This window comes from Heterodontus francisci, chromosome 17 (genome assembly GCF_036365525.1).
Source record: "Heterodontus francisci isolate sHetFra1 chromosome 17, sHetFra1.hap1, whole genome shotgun sequence".
NCBI lineage: Eukaryota > Metazoa > Chordata > Chondrichthyes > Heterodontiformes > Heterodontidae > Heterodontus > Heterodontus francisci.
In genome coordinates this window covers 68,783,840-68,803,065 of record NC_090387.1, presented here as the reverse complement: position 1 = coordinate 68,803,065, position 19,226 = coordinate 68,783,840, and the positions used below count along the sequence as shown (strand labels likewise).

Here is a 19,226-nt window from a genome sequence, read left to right as displayed (position 1 = left end):
TTGGCAAATGAAGGCTGACGGTTGTGCTTTCAACTGCTTAAGATACTGTATCCCATCCCACTTCAAAGTATGGAATCAGTGGCTAGTTTGAAAACCTGAGTTGGCCTAAAAATTCTTTAATAGTTGTCCAAGAAATGGTGCAAATTGCCTTATTCCAGAGTATTCATTTAAAAAAAAAGAAATACTTAGTTTTACTTTTCATATGAAACTAATTAAGTTTGAAATGCCATGTCTTTGTCACTCTTTCACCAAGGCAGGCACCATAAGTAGGTTTCTCAACATTTTTTTTTTAGTTGGTGAATAAACATTTTGAGGCAGACTACCTTTAACCTGGCCTTTTCATTATGCACATTCAGTGCAATTAGAGCTTTTTAATTTCCTGTGGAGAAACTTTTGGCTGATACGATTACTGAGTGGATCATTCAGCATGAAATGTAGCAATTCAAAATCACAAGTTCAAGAATTTGAAGATGTTGCCTGGAAAACTGCTACAAATGCTCTGCCCTTGCATTAGCACAGAAGCTTCACACTTGCTTACATTTTACACAGATCCTACAAACAGTATTGCATATAGGGGAGGAGGGGGTTGATAGTACCTGATATAATCCTTTCAACATATTTAGTAGTGAAAAATGTGAAACATTATATTCATGTGAATGGATGTGTATGATTTGGTAGTAAATTGTAGCTACCATGATGTATTTAAAATGACCTTCAACTCAATGTTGCTTCAGTTTAAAAGACACCTGGGGCAGTCACACAAATTAGATGAAAGCAAGTACACCTGTTCTTACTATTTAGGTTTTAGTGCACATAATTGGATCTATGGTTTCTTATTGGTACAGACTGTAGTGTTGTGGGACCATAGGTATAAAATGGGATTGCATGATTTCCTGTTAAGAGGAGGGAGAGTTTTCATACTTTATATTTTCACTATAGATTTCAGCAGATCGCAACTTGGCTCAAAAGGAGTAGCAAGTGTTTAATGGGATATTAAATTGAAGGGTGTTTATTCAAAGGAGGAGCAATTACAGGCTATTCAGGTTGTTACGGACGCTAGAAAAAACTGCAAGATGGTAATGTATTTAACCTATCTGCAGAATTATAATTACAGTATTTACAATTTATGTCAATGACTTGGATGAAGGGATGGAATGTATGGTTACTAACTTTGTTGATGACACAAAGATAGGTAGGAAAGTAAGTTGTGAAGAGGACATAAGGAGTCTGCAAAGGGATATAGATGGGTTAAGTGAGTGGGGAAAAAAATTGGCAAATGGAGTATAATGTGGGAAAATCTGAACCTATCCACTTTGGCAGGAAGAATAGTAAAGCAGCATATTATTTAAGTAGAGAGAGATTGCAGAATTCTGAGGTACAGAGCAATCTGGGTGTCCTGGTACATGAATCACAAAAGGTTGGTATGTAGATGCAACAAGTGATTAGGAAGGCAAATGGAATATTGTCGTTTATTGCAAGGGGAATGGAATATAAAAGTAGGGATGCTTTGATACTGTAGTATAGGGTATTGGTGAGACCACATCTGGAGTGCTCTGTACGATTTTGGTTTCCTTATTTAGGAAAGGATATAAATGTGTTGGAGGCAGTTTAGAGAAGGTTCACTTGACTGATACCTGGGATTGTGAGGGGGTGGGGGGCGCGGTTATCTTATGAAGAAAGGTTGGGTCTGTATTAGTTTAGAAGAGTGAGAAGCGATCTTATTGAAACATATAAGATCCTGAGGGGACTTAAGAGGGAAGATGCTGAAAGGATGTTTCCCCTTGTGGGAGAGACTAGAACTAGAAGACAAAGTTTAAAAATAAGGGGTCGCCCATTTAAGACGGAGATGAGGAGAAATTTTTTCTGAGGGTTGAGAGTCTTTGGAACTCTCTTCCCCTGAGACCGGTGGAGGCAGGGTCATTGAATAGTTTTAAGGCAGAGGTAGATAAATTCTTGATTAATGAGAGTCAAAGGGTATCGGGGGTAGGCAGAAAGTGGAGTTGAAGCCACAATCAGATCAGCCATGATCTTATTAAATGGCTGACCAGGCTCAAAGGGACTGAATGTGCTGCTCCTAATTAGTATGTTCGTAGAATTCATTTGCAAGTAATATCACGTTCTAGGCACAAAACAATAAGAACACAAAAAATAGGAGCAGGAGTAGATCGTATGGCTCATTGAGCCTGCTCCACCATTCAATACGATCATGGCTGACCTTGGGTATCAACTTCACTTTCCTGCCCGCTCGACATATCCCTTGATTTCCTGAGAGACCAAAAATCTGTCTATCCCAGTCTTAAATGTTTTCAACGATGGAGCATCCACAACCCCCTGGGGTAGAGAATTCCAAAGATTCACAACCCTTTGAGTGAAGTAATTTCTCCTCATATCAGTCCTAAATGATCAGCCCTTTATCCTGAGACGGTGCCCTCATGTTTTACATTCTCCGACCAGTGGAAATAATCTGTGTGTACCCTATCCAGCCCCATTAGAATCTGTATGTTTCAATAAGATAAGTCTTTCTTCTAAACTCCAGAGAATACAGGTCCAATTTACTTAGTCTCTCATCTTAGGACAGCCCTCTCATTCCAGGCACCAATCTAGTGAACCTTTGCTGCACCGCCTCCAATGTAAGTATATCCTTTCTTAAATGTGGAGACCAAAACTGCACACAGTATTCCAGATGTGGTCTCACCAAAACCCTGTACAATTGTAGCAATACTTCCTTATTCCTGACTGAAGATTTCTACTGGTATGAATATCACCAAATTTCAAAAGACATTGAACGTGGAGTTGATGTAGAAGTTCAGTCTTAATCTTATTGAATGGCAAAACAGGCTCGAGGGGTTGTATGGCCTACTCCTGCTCCCATTTCTTATAATATGACATTGTTGCCCATAAGAATACTTGCAACTCTTGTGACTGTTGTGACTTGTGATATTCTGCATCATGGCATTCACTATCCTTTATAGGTCTAATAGGCCTTATTTAAGTGCTCTGAACTGGAAGTATATAAGATTTTTAAAAATTTTATGCAGCACTGTAATATATGACATCCAGCTGTGCCAATGCTTGTCCAACATTCTGTCTTGATGAGCCATAATTTTTTCCAAATTAAACAGTGAGAAGACTGGTCTTTGGCTCTTGCCTCAAACCACATGCCACTGATTCCAGTCCCCTGCCCAGCCATTTCCTCGGGCTAAAATGAACTGTTTAAAACCGTGGGGATTTATTTGATCCTGAGCTTGGCTTCCTCCAACCCTAAATCTTCCACAAAGATTGCCTACTTCCAACTCAGATTAAGTTTATAAATTTCAACTTTTCATCTTTAAACCTAAGAAAACCTGTTTGTGCTGGTTTCTTTGCCTTATAATTGGAAAGCGGTGAATAGGGATTCACCAAGGGGGAGCTAAAAATAGTGTGTTTAAAATTAAACCCTGTTATGGTAAGACCAGGTGAAGGCAGAAAGGGAACCCTAGACCTCTTTCTCACCTGGTCATAACAAAGGACAGGAGGAGGGGTAGGAGTTTTGATTAAGGAGAACATTACAGTGCTGGAGAGAGAGGATGTCAGAGGGGTCAAGGACAGAATCCATCAGGTTAGAGCTAAGAAACAAAAGTAGTACCATTACATTGCTGGGTGTATTCTATAGGCCACCAACTAATGGGAAAGACATAGAGGAACAGATTTGCAAGGAAATTAGAGAGGTGCAAGAATTACAGAGCAGTTAAAATAGGGGACTTTATTCTAATATAGACTGGGATATAAATAGTGTCAAGGGCAGAGAGGGGCAAGAGTTTATAAAGTGTGTTCAGGAGATTTTTCTACATCAGTATGCTTCCAGTCCAACAAGGAAGAAGGCATTGCTAGATCTGGTTCAGGGGAATGAGCTAGATCAAATGAATCAAGTGGCAGTAAGGGAGCATTTAGGGGACAGTGCTCATTGCATCATAAGATTTGGGTTGGCTATGGAAAAGGACAAGCAATCCAGAGTAAAAATAATTAATTGAGGGAGGCCCAACTTCAGTGGGGTGAGACGGATCTGGCCCAAATAAATTGGAATCAAAGATTGGCAGGCAAAACTCTAACTGAACAATGGGCTGCCTTTCAAGAGGAGATAGTTCAGGTTCAGTCAAAGTACATTCTCGCAAGGGAAAAGATAAGGCAAAGTGCCATAAATGACTCTTATGACGAACAGATACGGAGCTCCCTGGATGACGAAAGAGATAGAGAGTAAGATGAAGCAGAAAAAGGGTGCATATGAGATGTCAGGTGGATAATACAGTTGAGAACCAGTGTGAATATAGAAGGGTCAGACGGGAAGTGAAAAAGCAAATAAGAAAAGCAAAGAGGCAGTATGAGAGGAGACTAGCAGCTATCATAAAAGGGAACTTAAAAGTCTTCTTTAGACATATAAATAGCAAAAGAGTGGTAAAAGGAGGAGTAGGGCTGATTAGGGACCTAAAGGGGGATTTATTCATGGAGGCAGGGGCATAAATATGGATGAAAATGGAATAGTGTAGGTCAGATGGTTTCACAGGTCGGCGCAACATCGAGGGCCGAAGGGCCTGTACTGCGCTGTAATGTTCTAATTCTAATTCTAGTAACCTCGCCTGCCACCACCATTACCTCACACTCTATTGGCTGCAAAAACGCATCCATGCCTTTGGCACTTCCAGACTTGACTATTTCAATGATCATCTGGATAGCCTCTCATCCTCTACCCTCTCTAACTTCAGTTCTTCAGAAGCTCAGCTGCCCATGTGCTATTCCCTACCAGGTCACACTCACCCAGCAAATTCTAATTTTCATGCTTATATTATTTTATGACCTTGCCCCTCCCCATCTCTAATCACCTTTAGCCTCCCCTCCCCAAACCCTCCTTTCTTATTCTAGCCTCCTGTGCATCCTCCCTTCCTTCATTAATCATAGGCATCAGTGCTTTCAGCTACATAGGTTTTCTCCTTTAAAGCCCACTGCCTCTCCACTTACCATTTTGAAATTTTCAGTCTCCTCCTTTAGCTCGGTGCCTGTTTGGGGTGTTTTTCTCTGTTTAAAGGCACTGTGTAAATGCAAGTTTTTACGTGTATGCTGCCTCAATATACATTAACAAAAAGAAATGTCTAATTTTGGTTTCTTTCTGCAGTATTATGGACATGGAAGGTTTTGGAGAGCTGCTGCAGCAGGCTGAGCAGCTTGCAGCAGAAACTGAAGGTGTGTCTGAGCTTCCACATGTAGAAAGAAACCTGCAGGAGATTCAGCAGGCTGGGGAGGTCTTGCGATCCAGGACACTGACTCGTACATCACAAGAGACCGCAGATGTCAAAGCGTGAGTTTAAATGCTGAGTTTCATGAGGAATATCATGTTTGAATGTAATTCTTACTGTAGTTTAACAGATACCATAAATGTTTTAATATTTCCCTATTGTGTAAAACTGTACTCTCAATACAGACGGAAGCAGCACTCCACTTACCTTTACTAGTATGTCCATTTGTATAAAATATGACTAGTTGATCTTCTGTGGCGTTCATGTCAAGTTAGGTGAAGTGCTGTTTATATGAGAACAATGTTATGCCATGTAATGAAAAATTCATTATTTTGCTGCTCAGGTGGAAACATGAGCCTTTAAGTTTACATTGTCTAAATGTTAAGTAAATACCGTTCCTGATCAATTAGAGTTCAGTTTTGTTTTGATGAGGGAAATTTGAAGATTGAAAGATGCTTGTTAATTGTCAGACTCCAGGTCAATGATGAGCCTTTTTCTCCTTCAGATTGATTTGTATCTGCGACAAAGTATGACTTCAGCTATGTGATGGATGTGAGGAAACTACATGAACAGGAATTGTATTATGACTTAAATTGGGAGAAAGTCCTCACTTAAGTAGCTAGCGTAGGTTCTTGGGCAAATCCATGAGTTTGTTTTATTTGAATTGTACAACCTTATGAAAACAAATATTTGAATGTTAAATTTTAACTTTAAAAGAAGAGTTATATCATGGGTTTATCTTGTATGCATCTTTGTCTAACTTTAAAAATAACCTAAAAATATTTAGTTATTTTATTTTAGGTTTTTTAGTGTGTTTAGTTTGTTTCTACTGTGCCTACCCACAGTTTAAAAAATTTTTTTTTGAATATTTGTCCTTGGCGTGCTTTGTGCTTTACAATCTATTCACACCCTCTCTGTACTAGCGCTTTGTCTTTCAGCACACCATTAACATATCGTTTGTCTTTGTTCCATGACCTTCTGGTCAGTTATTCTCTGTGACCTTGTCCTGTCGACACCTCTTTTGTTATTTCTTGCCCCACCCCCCCACTCTACTTGCGTAAAATCTTTTGCATTTCTAATATTTGTCAGTTCTGAAGAAGGGTCACTGACCTGAAACGTTAACTCTGCTTCTCTCTCCACAGATGCTGCCAGACCTGCTGAGTATTTCCAGCATTTCTTGTTTTTATTTCAGATTTCCAGCATCTGCAATATTTTGTTTTTATTTAAAAATAACCTGTTTTTCACCCCTGGGTTGTCTGTACCAAGTGACGTTCTGTTGCTGAGATGGCAGACAGGCAATCCCGTGCCTTGGTTTCTGTAAGTGCTGTTCCATAATTCATTGTCAAGGAGCAAATGAGAGCTGTCTTCATTTAAATTCTGCTGTGGGTACAGCTGAAATTGGGTGGGCATGGCCACAGGCTGACACTTTTCATATGTTAATGTGTTATGCCAAAGCAGTGCTATCACTACCCTCTTTATTCTATTTTAACAACACATAATGAGCTACTTATAACATGCATGTCCTCTTCACATGTTTGATTAGAAAAGATTTTGTGCATCAAATGGGACATAAACTTGTTACTTAATTGCCAGTGCCTAAAATAGCCATGTACCTGAACATGTAATGGTGAAATAATTGTTGATATGTAAGTTGTGAATGTTTGTTTTTTTCCCTTTTTGTTTTGAATAGGTCCATTCTGCTAGGTTCTAAAGGATTAGACATATCTCACATCTCTCAGCGACTGGAAAGCCTGAGTGCAGCTACAACTTTTGAGCCCCTTGAGCCAGTCAAGGACACTGATATACAGGTAAATGGAATTCTGCTAGTGTTCTGTCTTTGGTAAAAGGCATGTGATTGAATCCATCAGGTTTAAAATAGATGCAAAGTAAATTCATTTCATTATACATGGACACGAAAACCATGTGGAATACATACTAAAAATAAATTCTTTCCATACTTCTCACTTCTGGACTGTTGCATTCAGCTCTGATCATCAACATTGGAAGGATATCGTCAGTTTTTCCTTTCTCAGTAACGTTTGTCACTTCATCCATTTCATCAGGCTGAGTACTAATAAAAACATCAACTTGGAAACAAGCCTAGGTTTTGGGCAGCCTTTGGATTTCGCCGACCTGTTTTGATCACAGAGCCACAAGTTCAGTCTTTTGAACTTTAACAAAATGGCTCCTTTTTATGGCAGTCAGTTTTATGACTGATTTCACCACTGGAATACAGATTTTCATCAATCGATTACAAAGGTGGCATATTTTTCATTTTCTTCAACTAATGTTTTTTGGAAAGTGTAATTCACAGATGCAGTTTTTGCTTTGTCAAAAGGTTTATTGGAATTACAGAGCAGTAATCTGAATGAAGGGTTCAGATCATGTCAAAAATTACAAGAGTTCTGTCTTAGAACCTTATCTGCCATTTTTATAATATGTACTGCTGTGGGCAATCTTCAGGTTTTGACCCAATTTTGACTTTGTATTGAGCCACTTGCATAAGAGACAAGGATGTAGCATCATTGCTACATGATTATCAACAGAGCTTGGGGCATTCTATCTATGTCTTAACAGCCGACCGAATATAAAACAAAAATCTCCAATCGTCTCCCTTCATTCTTTTAGTGATTTAAGACCTTGTGTTACCAGCTCATAAACCAGTGTTAAGGTGCCCAAAACTGGACACATTCTCACTGTGCTCTTACCAATAAATATAATCCAACAAAAAGAAAACAAATTAAAAATACCCAAACAAAAGATATTTATTACAATACATAATGTATTAGAACTTAAAAATGGTGAGTGGCAAAATATTTAATGACATCATGCTTGTAGGTGGTGGAAATCATTAACTTGAGTGTAAAATACTAACGTTACTTGAACACTGATCAACTCTTGCTATAATGCTTACATGCCTAGACAACATGACTCAACAACCACCTCACCTCCTTCCTCCCCCACCCTCCAGAAAAAAAAATTCCTGACCCGATATTCTGCCTCAGCAATTTGGAAATGGCTCCACCAAACCTCACATTGGCAGCCCCTTTGTAGTTTTTCTTCCCCCACCAATTAACCCTGAAATTCTCCTGTTTCTGATCCAATGCTGTACCTATACCTCCGACCAGCACTACTGCACCTATGTTGATGGCTTTTTTGCAACTCTTCAACCGGTCAACTTACTTGCACTCTGGCTGTTGATTTGTCTCAGCATTTAGTTTATGTCCGTCGGCCCACCATATATCATCCTTGTAAGTAGCAATCCTCACTTCATAACCTGCCATCTAACATTTTTGAAAGTGCACATGTACCCTCCCACTGAGTTGTATATTGTTTTCCTTTAATACTTTAAGTAGAGCATGTTTTGTGCACAGGTTTTCATCCACTTACTTGCCATGGACATTTGTGAACTTTGCTGACAATAGGTGCTGTTGCCATAATCAGTATATACTGATAGATAGCTACGAAAGGAAAGAAATAACTCGCGTTTATATGGTGCCTTTCATGTCTTCGACATTACAAAGCACTTCATAACCATTTATGAAGTAAAGTCACTATTGTTTTGTAGACAAATGTGACAGCCAATGCTAAAAGGTATCATTATCCAGTTGCGTTTCCGTCATCACTCTTATATGTTCATATATAGGATTTGTCATTATGAAAGAGATGGATAGAGTAATCTGTTAAACCCGAACAGTTAGAATTTATAGAACAAATACAATTGTAAAATTATGTCAATACTATATGTCGTAAATAATTCAGCAAAAAAAAATCTAGACTTGAAAGATACTTTAGACTGATATAACTAAAGTTTTTTTTTGTAAAACCCTTGTGTAATCTCTGTACTTGTTCTATAATTCCTGATGGCTCATTCGAGAAACATTGTTTCCTTTACTGCACTATTCTGTATTGCACTGTTTAGAACTAGAACCGACTTTAGATTCTATCGAGTATAAACAGCACTATTTCTTTTGAATCCTTTATAAAATTATGGGCGGCACAGTGGCGCAGTGGTTAGCACTGCAGCCTCACAGCTCCAGCGACCCGGGTTCGATTCTGGGTACTGCCTGTGTGGAGTTTGCAAGTTCTCCCTGTGTCTGCATGGGTTTTCTCCGGGTGCTCCGGTTTCCTCCCACAAGCCAAAAGACTTGCAGGTTGGTAGGTAAATTGACCATTATAAATTGTCACTAGTATAGGTAGGTGGTAGGGAAATATAGGGACAGGTGGGGATGTTTGGTAGGAATCTGGGATTAGTGTAGGATTAGTATAAATGGGTGGTTGATGGTCGGCACAGACTCAGTGGGCCGAAGGGCCTGTTTCAGTGCTGTATCTCTAATCTAATCTAATCTAAAATGCAGAAAAGGAAAGATTAACTACATTTAAAATAAAGGGAAAGGAGAAGAGTTGGAGAAAAAAATATGCACAGACTCGAGAGAGGAATTAGGTTAGAATAATTTTGTAAAGTGCTTAAAAGGGAAACCGGAGATGGTTAAATAGAGACATGTTGTTGAAGCTATTCGTCTTGCGCTCATCAGGGCAATTGCAAGGACAACCAAGATAAGGGAAAAGAACTTCTATTGCATGAGATGAGAGTGCTGATTGGATGAGGAGTTGCCATGGAGCATGCACCGGTTTTTCAGTGACTGACTGTTAACTGCCAAGCTTTGTTTGAAATTTAAACTCGGCAGCTTGACTCTGGTCGAGGCATTGCCCTGAGGAATGAACCAGCGAATGGCTGACATTTATTTTGTTTGGCTGAAACAGGCACAATGTTTGTACGTATTCTTTCTGTCTGCAAAGAAAGCGCCCTGTGTATTAATATACGTAGCTTCCAGTATGCGCAAATGGGCCACAATGCAAGCCCGACTGATAAATTGGTTGTCAGCATAATTCTTAACACATTGGATTATTTAGCAAATGTTGTCCAATCGCAGAATCACATCTAATGTTGGACACTGTGTTTTGAGTTTTGCAAGCACAGGCTGGTTGGGTGCGACCCATATCTTACCCGTTGCGAACAGCAGAAGGGACATGTTGTTTGATATGATCCGCCAGTCTTTGGGACATACGGCCTACATACCTAGCATCTTATTGGCATTGAAATTCATATTTCACATTACTCATTTGTGTGATGGACAGGATGTCTTTTTAGCTTGACGGCAGCATCCTGTTAGTGGCGAACACACACGTTGCTACTGCATAGTTGCAGCGTGAAACTGCTAACTTACCTGTTGTTCAAATTTTTGGGATACATTACCCTTCCAGGGTAATTTGAGGTAGACTGGGCAGTTTTCAGGGCCAAAAAAGACAGCCTTAGGTCCAGTCATAAGTTTGCGCGATATGCAACGAGAAATGATCTGATCAGGGTAGCCATTGTCATACAGGATGTCTTTGATTCCCCCAATTTCAGCATTAAGCTTGCGTGGTGACCAAGTGGCTCGGGCCCTATTTACAAGGTTGCCGATAAGGTCAATCTTATAGCGAGTGGAACTGTAGGAATCCCAACCAGTATTGACCAGTGAAGGTAGGTTTGCGGTATGCGGTGATAGAGAGCCCCTTAACAGATTTCTTAACTAGTAGTTCAAGGAAAGGGAGCTCATTTGACTGTTCCATTTCAAAGGTGAATTTGAGCACAGGATGGAGCCCATTAAGATGTATAAGGAAATTATTGCATGCAGCTGCAGATTCAAATGTAGCAAACATATCATCTACATATCAGAAATATGCAAGAGGTAGGAGGTTAGGTGTCATTTAATCAAAGACAGGTTTCTCGTGGAACCCAACAAAGATGTCTGTGAGAGCTGGGCCTAGAGGAGATCCCATGGCACCACCATCTATTCAGGCATACATGGTGTCGTTAAAACTGAACTCAATTGCGGTCTACCGCAAACCTACCTTCACTGGTCAATACACACGTCAGGATTCTTACAGTTCCACGCGCTGTAAGACTGGCCTTATTGGCAACCCCGTAAATAGGGCCGAGCCATTTGCTCACCATGCAAGCTTGATACTGAAGTAGGGTGAATCAAAGATATACTGTGTGATAATGGTCACCCTGATCAGATCATTTCTCGCTGCATATCGCGCAAACTTATGAATGGGCCTAAGGCTGTCTTTTTCGTCCCTGCAAAGTGCCCAGTCTACCTCAAATTACCCTGGAAGGGTAATGTATCCCAAATATTTGAGCAACAGATAAAGCTAGCTGTTTCATGCTGCTACTATGCAGTAGCAACATGTGTTGTGTCCGCCACTAACGGTATGCTGCCGTCAAGCCAAAAAGACGTCCTGCCTATCACACAAATGAGTAATGTGATCTAAAGGCTGCAAACCAACCCGAACCCGACGGGACGTGATGACATGTCCGGGTCGGGTTGCACTTCCGGGTCCAGCATTCGGGGTCGGGTTGAGCCAGATTGGGCACACTCTATCACGGGTAAGTGGCTCCACTGTTAATTCAATTTTTGGACTAGAAAGGTGATTTGTTAGTTATTTTAAGCTTGTGCAGATCAGCAAGCAAGTGAAAAACGGAAGGTAAGTTAACTGATGGTTGGGTCGGGCACGGGAATAAATGGAAGGACTTGGGCCGGGTCGGATGTGGTTCTGTCGGGCTCGGATCGGGTTTTTTTTTTTTTTGCAGACCCGAGCAGGCCTTTAATGTGATATATGAATTTCAATGCCATGTGATGCTAGGTATATCAGCTGTATGTCCCAAAGACTGGCGGATCGTATCAAACAACATATAAAACAATCAAACAACATCGTATCAAACTGCCTGGGCGGCACAGTGGCGCAGTGATTAGCACCGCAGCCTCACAGCTCCAGCGACCCAGGTTCAATTCTGGGTACTGCCTGTGCGGAGTTTGCAAGTTCTTCCTGTGACCGCGTGGGTTTCCGCTGGGTGCTCCGGTTTCCTCCCACAGCCAAAGACTTGCAGGTTGATAGGTAAATTGGTCATTGTAAATTGTCCCTAGTGTAGGTAGGTGGTAGGAGAATTGAGGGAAAGTGGGGATGTCGTCAGGAATATGGGATTAATGTAGGATTAGTATAAATGGGTGGTTGATGGTCAGCACAGACTCGGTGGGCCGAAGGGTCTGTTTCAGTGCTCTATCTGTCTGACTCTGTGACTAACATGTCCCTTCTGCTGTTGGCAATGGACCATATCCAACCAGCCCATGCTTGCAAAACTCAAAACACAGTGTCCAACATTAGATGTGATTCCACGATTTGACAACATTTGCTAAATAATCCTCAGTGTGCCAAGAATTACGCTGACAACCAATTTAAGATTGTCAGTAGGGCTCGCAGTGTGGCACATTTGCGCATACTGGAAGCTACATACATTAATACACAGGGCCCTGTTCTTTGCAGACAAAGAAATACGTACAAACTTTGCGCCTGTTTCAGCCAAACAAAGTAAGTGACAGCCATTTGCTGATTCATTCCTCAGGGCAATGACTTGACCAATCAGAGTCAAGCTGCCTGGTTTAATTTCAAACAAAGCTTGGCAGTTAACTGTCAGTCACTGTAAACTGGTGCATTTGCCATGGCAACTCCTCTATCAATCAGAGTTCACTTGCCAACCAATCAGCACTCTCCTCATGCAGTGTAAGTTGTTGTTTTCCCTTACATTGGTTATAATTGCGATTGTCCTGATGAGTGCAAGACAAAAAGCTTCGACAACACGTCCCTATTTTCAGCAGTGCTCAAGTTTTGTACTACTAAACGACTAGATGGTTAAATGGCTAAAGTGCAAATAACATGACATTATAGGTAGAAGCATGAAAAAACATTGAAGAAAACAATATGATGGACATTAAAGGGGATGTGTGAATATCTGGAGCAGTGAGGTTCAGGAAGTTCTGAAGCAGAAAAAGGAAGAGCTTGCAAAGCAGAACAGAATGCAGCAGACTGAGAAGTAAAAAGCACACCAAGATTGAGGGCGAAGAACTGTCCAACCAGCACAGTTTTCTAACTGAGGATTGTTTCTCCCCACCCCCCCCCCCACACACACACACAAATTTAACTCAACCGTCCTAAATTGGCAGCTTCACATGCCATAAAGAAAGTGGGAACTGTAGTTATGGTCTGAAGTTGTTGGCAATTGTCTGGCCTTAACATTGACTAAGTGCCTAACAGTTTATGCTACTTAATATTTCTTTAGTGTTATCTAGCAAGCTGATTGATACCAAACAGATTTGAATTGTAGATTGGAACTATAGGACTAGCTGGAGTTCAGGACCAGTTCCAAATGGAATTTAAAACAAGAGTAATGAGTCTTCTGTCTGTTTTAGCAGGGTTGACTGGAATATGGAAGTGCATGTCTCAGCCATATCCAGTCGTCATATAAAAATACCATAGTGTCTCTAGCACCGTGTTCCTAGTCTTACTAACTTCAGCTTTTAAAGGAGGCTTGGTTAATATCTTTGCAGCTTTACAGTTTTTCACTGGGAGCAAGCAATATCATGAAGAATTTCACCACAAATCTTAGCTGCTGGCCCTCATTCACTGTTTGATTTGATATTTATATAGTGCCTTTAACATCATAAAATGTCCCAAGGCATTTTACAGGAGCATTATAAAGCCAAGTATGACACTGAGCCATAAAAGGAGATATTAGGTCAGATGTCCAAAGCTTGGTCAAAGAGGTAGGTTTTAAGGAGTGTCTTAAAGGAGGGAAATGAGGTGGAGAGAGGGAGAGGTGTAGGAAGAGAATTCCAGAGCTTGGGGCCTAGGCAACTGAAGGCACAGCCGCCAATAGTGGCGTGATTAAAATCAGGAATGCATAAGAGGCCAGAATTAGGAGCCCAGATATCTTGGAGGGTTGTGGGGCTGGAGGAGATTATAGAGATAGGGAGGGGTAAGGGGAGAGTGACGGAGAGGAGCGGACCTGTGGGGAGAACGCCAAGAGCGGAGCCTATTAAATTGGGCCCGAGGATCGAGGCCCAGTCACTTACCTTCCGGGAGAGCAGCAGAGAGGAGTCTAGGCGCGCTGGAGTTTGAAAACAAAGTGCACAGTGATGTTACAGCAAAGCCACAAGGTGATTGGTTGATGAGTAACTGCTGTTAGGGCAAAACTCTAAATAGCTGGGTAAGTAACTAAAAGTAAAGGGAAAGGTCTACAATTTTTTTTAATATAGTAGGTAGTTTTTCTTTTTAGGGAATCAAGGTCCCTAGTGTAAATAATCTAATTTTTGGGTAATTTAAGGGGATAAATTAAGGGTAAGTCATAATGGTGCAGCTCGAAAATGTGGAGTGCTCCTCCGGTGCAATGTGGTAAGTCAGGGACACTCCCAAGTCCAGGGCGAACACGTATGCAGCTGCAGCTACTCTAAATCCGTGTTTCGGATCAGAAACGGCGGCAGGAGACACTGTGGAGCATCCGTGAGACTGAGGTCATCGTAGATAGCACGTTCATGGAGGTGGTCACGGGTAAAGACTGCTCAGGCAGAAAGGGAATGGGTGTCCGCCAGACAGACTGGAAGATCTAGGCAGGTAGTGCAGGAATCCCCTGGGTCTATCTCTCTATCTAACAGATTTTCCACTTTGGATACTGTTGGGGGAGATAGCTTCTCGGGGGAAAGCAGCAAGAAAGTCTGTGGCACCATGGATGGCTCAGCTGCACAGGAGGGGAGCAAAAGGAGTGGAAGAGCTATAGTGATAGGGGATTCTATTGTAAGGGATACAGATAGGCGTTTCTGTGGCCGCAAACGTGACTCCAGGATGGTATGTTGCCTCCTGGTGCACGGAGCGGCTGCAGGACATTCTGGAGGGGAAGGGTGAACAGTCAGAAGTTGTGGTACACATTGGTACCAGCGACATAGGTAGAAAGAGGGATGAGGTCCTGCAACAAGAATTTAGGGAGCTAGGTAGCAGATTAAAAAGCAGGACTTCAAAGGTTATAATCTCTGGATTACCCCTGGTGCCACGTGCTAGTGAGTATAAGATAGAGCAGATGAATGCGTGGCTGAGGAGATGGTGCAGGAGGGAGGGCTTTAGTTTCCTGGATCACTGGGTCTGTTTGTGGCAAAGGTGGGACCTGTACAAGTTGGACGGGTTGCACCTGAACAGGAATGGGACCAACATCCTTGCTGGGAGGTTTGCTAGTGCTGTTGGGTGAGGGGGGGGTGTGGTTTAAACTAATTTGGCAGGGGAATGGGATACAGAGTGGAGGTACAGTAGGGGGTGATGCACAGTCAAATATAGAAGAGAAACTAAGTCAGTCTGGAAGGCAGAGCAAATATAGACCTGTTACGGCACAAGTGAAAAATGCAAGGCTGGATTGCATCTATTTTAAAGAAAGGCGTCTTACTAGTAAGGCAGATGAATTGAGGGCATTGATTAGCACATGGGATTATGATATTGCTATCACAGAGACATGGTTGAGGGAGGGGCAGGACTGGCAGCTCAGTATTCCAGGATATAGAATCTTCAGGCGTGACAGGAGAGGGGGTAAAAGAGGAGGTGACATTGCACTGTTGATCAAGGAGTCAATTACTGCAGTATGGAGGGATGATATCTTAGAAGGTTCCTCAAATGAGGCCATATGGTAGAACTTTAAAACAAAAAGGGGGCAATCACTTGGCTGGGAGTATACTACAGGCCTCCAAACAGTCAGGGAGAGATAGAGGAGCAGATATGTAGGCAAATCTCAGAGAGGTGTAAAAATATTAGGGCAATAATAGGGGATTTCAACTTCCCCAATATCAACTGGGATAGTCTTAGTGCAAAAGGCTTAAAGGGGGTGGAATTCTTAAAATACATACAGGAGAGCTTTTTGAGCCAGTACGAAGAAAGTCCTACAAGAGAAGGGGCAGTATCTAATCTAATATTAAGGACCTAATCCTAGGGAATGAAGCCGGACAAGTGGTAGAAGTGTCAGTGGGGGAACATTTCGGGGATAGTGACCGTAACTCTAAGATTTAAGGTAGTTCTGGAAAAGGACAAAGATGGACCGGAAATAAATTGGGGGAAGGCTGATTTCAATATGATAAAACAGGATCTGGCCAAAGTGGGCTGGGAGCAGCTACTTGTAGGAAAGTCTACATCAGACCAGTGGGAGTCATTCAAAGAGGAAATAGTGAGTGTTCAGAGCTAACATGTACCCGTTAAGGTGAAGGGTAGGACCAATAAGTCCAGGGAACCCTGGATGTCCAGGGATATCGAGGATTAGAGGAGGCTTATGGCAGATTTGGAGCGCTGAAAACAGTGGAGGCACTGGAGTATAGAAAGTGTAGGGGGGGGTTACTTAAAAAAAAAAGTAATTAGGAGAACGAAGAGGGGACATGAAAAAACACTGGCAGGCAAGATAAAGGAAAATCCTAAGGCGTTTTAAAAGTATATTAAGGACAAGAGGATAAGCAGGGAAAGAGTATGGCCCATTAAGGACCAAAGTGGCAATCTGTGTGTGGAGCCGGAAGACATAGGTGAGGTCTTAAATGAATTCTTTTCATCTGTGTTCACTATGGCAAAGGACGATGTAGGTGTAGAGATCAGGGAGGGGGATTGTGATATACTTGAGCATATTAGCATTGAAAGGTAGGAAGTATTCGCTCTTTTAGCGGGCTTAAAAGTGGATAAATCCCCAGGCCCAGATGAGATTTATCCCAGTCTGTTATATGAGGCAAGGGAGGAGATAGCAGGGGCTCTGATGCCATGTGGACTACATCGACTGCTTTACCCTCATCTACACATCTAGTCACTGCCTCGAAAAATTCAATCAAGTTAGTTAGACACGATCTCCCCCTGACAAAGCCATGCTGACTATCCTTGATTAATCCCTGCCTCTCCAAGTGGAGATTAATCCTGTCCCTCAGAATTTTTTTCCGACAGATTCCCAACCACTGATGTTAGACTCACCGGCCTGTATTTACCTGGTTTATCCCTGCTACCCTTCTTGAATAATGGTACCGCATTCGCTGTCCTCCAAACCTCTGGTACCTCTCCTGTGGCCAGAGAGGATTTGAAAATTTGAAGAGAGAGGTAATGAAGACGTGAATGAAGGTTTCAGCAGCAGATGAGATGAGATAGGGTGAAGACGGGCAATTTTACCGAGGTGGAAGTAAGCAGTCTGAGTGATGGCACAAGCTTGAGGTCAGTAGCTCATCTGTGGGTCAAATGTGACACCAAGGTTGTTAACAGTGTGGCTTAATTTCAAACTGTTGCCAGGGGGAGGAATGGAGTCGGTAGCTAGGGAACTGAGTTTGGAGCAGGGACTGAAAACAATGGCTTCCATCTTCCCAATATTTAATTGGAGGAAGTTTCTGCGCATCCTCTACTGGATGTCTGACTAGGTTTATCTGGGTAGGCCATCGAGGAATTGATACTTGCAAATGCAAATGTTTGGTTGCTATCGTTCCAATTTAAAAAAAAAATAAAAGTGCATTTCAATTTAAAACTTGGAATGTAATGACTCTTGGAAAAAAAAGTAACATTTTTTATGAAGTATGCTAATTTTAATTTTGTTCTAATTTTTATTTGTATTTTTCATCCTATGGGTGATCAGATAATTGGTCATGCCACTTTCTCATTTGGGACTACGTTGACTAACAGATGCCATGATGCTGTCATAATAGGTTGAACTATCTTTCTGTATATGTGGATTTATTGCATTTAGTTGAATTGAAAGACGAAGTGAGGTCTAAGATGACCCACCGGCTTTGATGTCCCTAGTTTCTAGAATAGTATTGATGTATTGATTAAGCTAGGAAGGCACAAGTTAGGAAGTGCAGCCAGCTCTATCCTGTGGATCGTCCAACTGGAATCAGCTGTAACTTTATGGGTTGTTTTAATACTACACGGTGTGCTTGTGTATATATATTTCAGTCTCTAATGTGTGTGGGTGAGAGACAGGATTGGTGCTGTAGAGAAATAGTGAAAGTTAAAAGGCTAAACTTACATGGTGGTCCTGGTTGAAGTGGAATCGAAAGCAAGTGCTGGAGTGTGTTGCATGTTGGTAAAGAGACTCTGCTGCAGGAGCATTAAAGGATAGGCTTTTTACTGCTATCTACCTGCCTTTTGTTTAGTTTCTTAAAGAATTTAGTTAATCCAGCATCATCTCTGCAAGAGCATGGTGTGGTAATAGTACCATCTTTTGGAGTGGCTTGGATAGAAAAATAGTGCAATGGGCACGAGTGATTTCTGGCTTCTGGGAAGTGTGGTGCAACTGCTACAAAACTGAACATCTAAAATTATATCACACTGGTGACAATGAATTGGAAAGGCCTGTACTGTCAATGATATTGCTTGGATGTTATTGAGCAAAACCGTATTGCCAATTTTCCATATTATGATCTTGAACTCTATTACAGTATATTAAAGATGAAATTCTTTTATTTATTTACAGGATGTGGATGTAGCTGGTGAGGCCAGCATTTTATTACACCGCCCTAATTGCCCTAACTGAGTGGCCTGCTAAGCCATTTCAAAGGGCAGTTAAGAGTCAACCTACATTGCAGTGGGACAAAAACAGAAAATGCTGGAAATACTCCTGTCTGGCAGCATCTGTGGAGAGAGAAACAGAGTTAAATGCTGAGCATTTCCATCATTTTCTGTTTTTGTTTCTGATTTTTAGCATCCGCAGTATTTTGCTTCCACATTGCAGTGGGTCTGGAGTCACGTATAGGCCAGACTGGATAAGGATGACAGATTTCTTACTCTAAAGGACGTTAGTGAACCAGATGATCATTTATGACAATCCAGAAGTTTCATGGTCACTTACTGATACTGGCTTTACATTCCAGATTTGTTTGTTTAATTGAATTTGAATTTCACAGCTGCCCTAGTGGGATTTGAGCCCATAAGAGTCTTAGTTATACAGCACAGAAACAGGCCCTTCGGCCCATCGCGTCCATGCCAGCCATCAAGCACCTATCTATTCTAATCCCATTTTCCAGCACTTGGCCCGTAGCCTTGTATGCTATGGCGTTTCAAGTGCTCATCTAAATCCTAAATTATTGAGGG

The 19,226-nt window shown here is 41.6% G+C and overlaps 1 protein-coding gene across 2 annotated transcripts in view; it reads left to right on the top strand.

Annotated features, from left to right (window-relative positions):
- Nucleotides 1-19,226, top strand: part of nup93 (nucleoporin 93) — a 138,014-nt gene that overhangs the window by 29,083 nt on the left and 89,705 nt on the right. For both annotated transcript variants that reach the window (XM_068049604.1, XM_068049605.1), the window contains exons 2-3: nucleotides 5,147-5,329; nucleotides 6,958-7,075. In XM_068049604.1, the coding sequence (XP_067905705.1) occupies nucleotides 5,151-5,329; nucleotides 6,958-7,075 (297 nt within the window). In that variant the 5' untranslated portion in view covers nucleotides 5,147-5,150. The remainder of the gene's footprint in view (nucleotides 1-5,146; nucleotides 5,330-6,957; nucleotides 7,076-19,226) is intronic.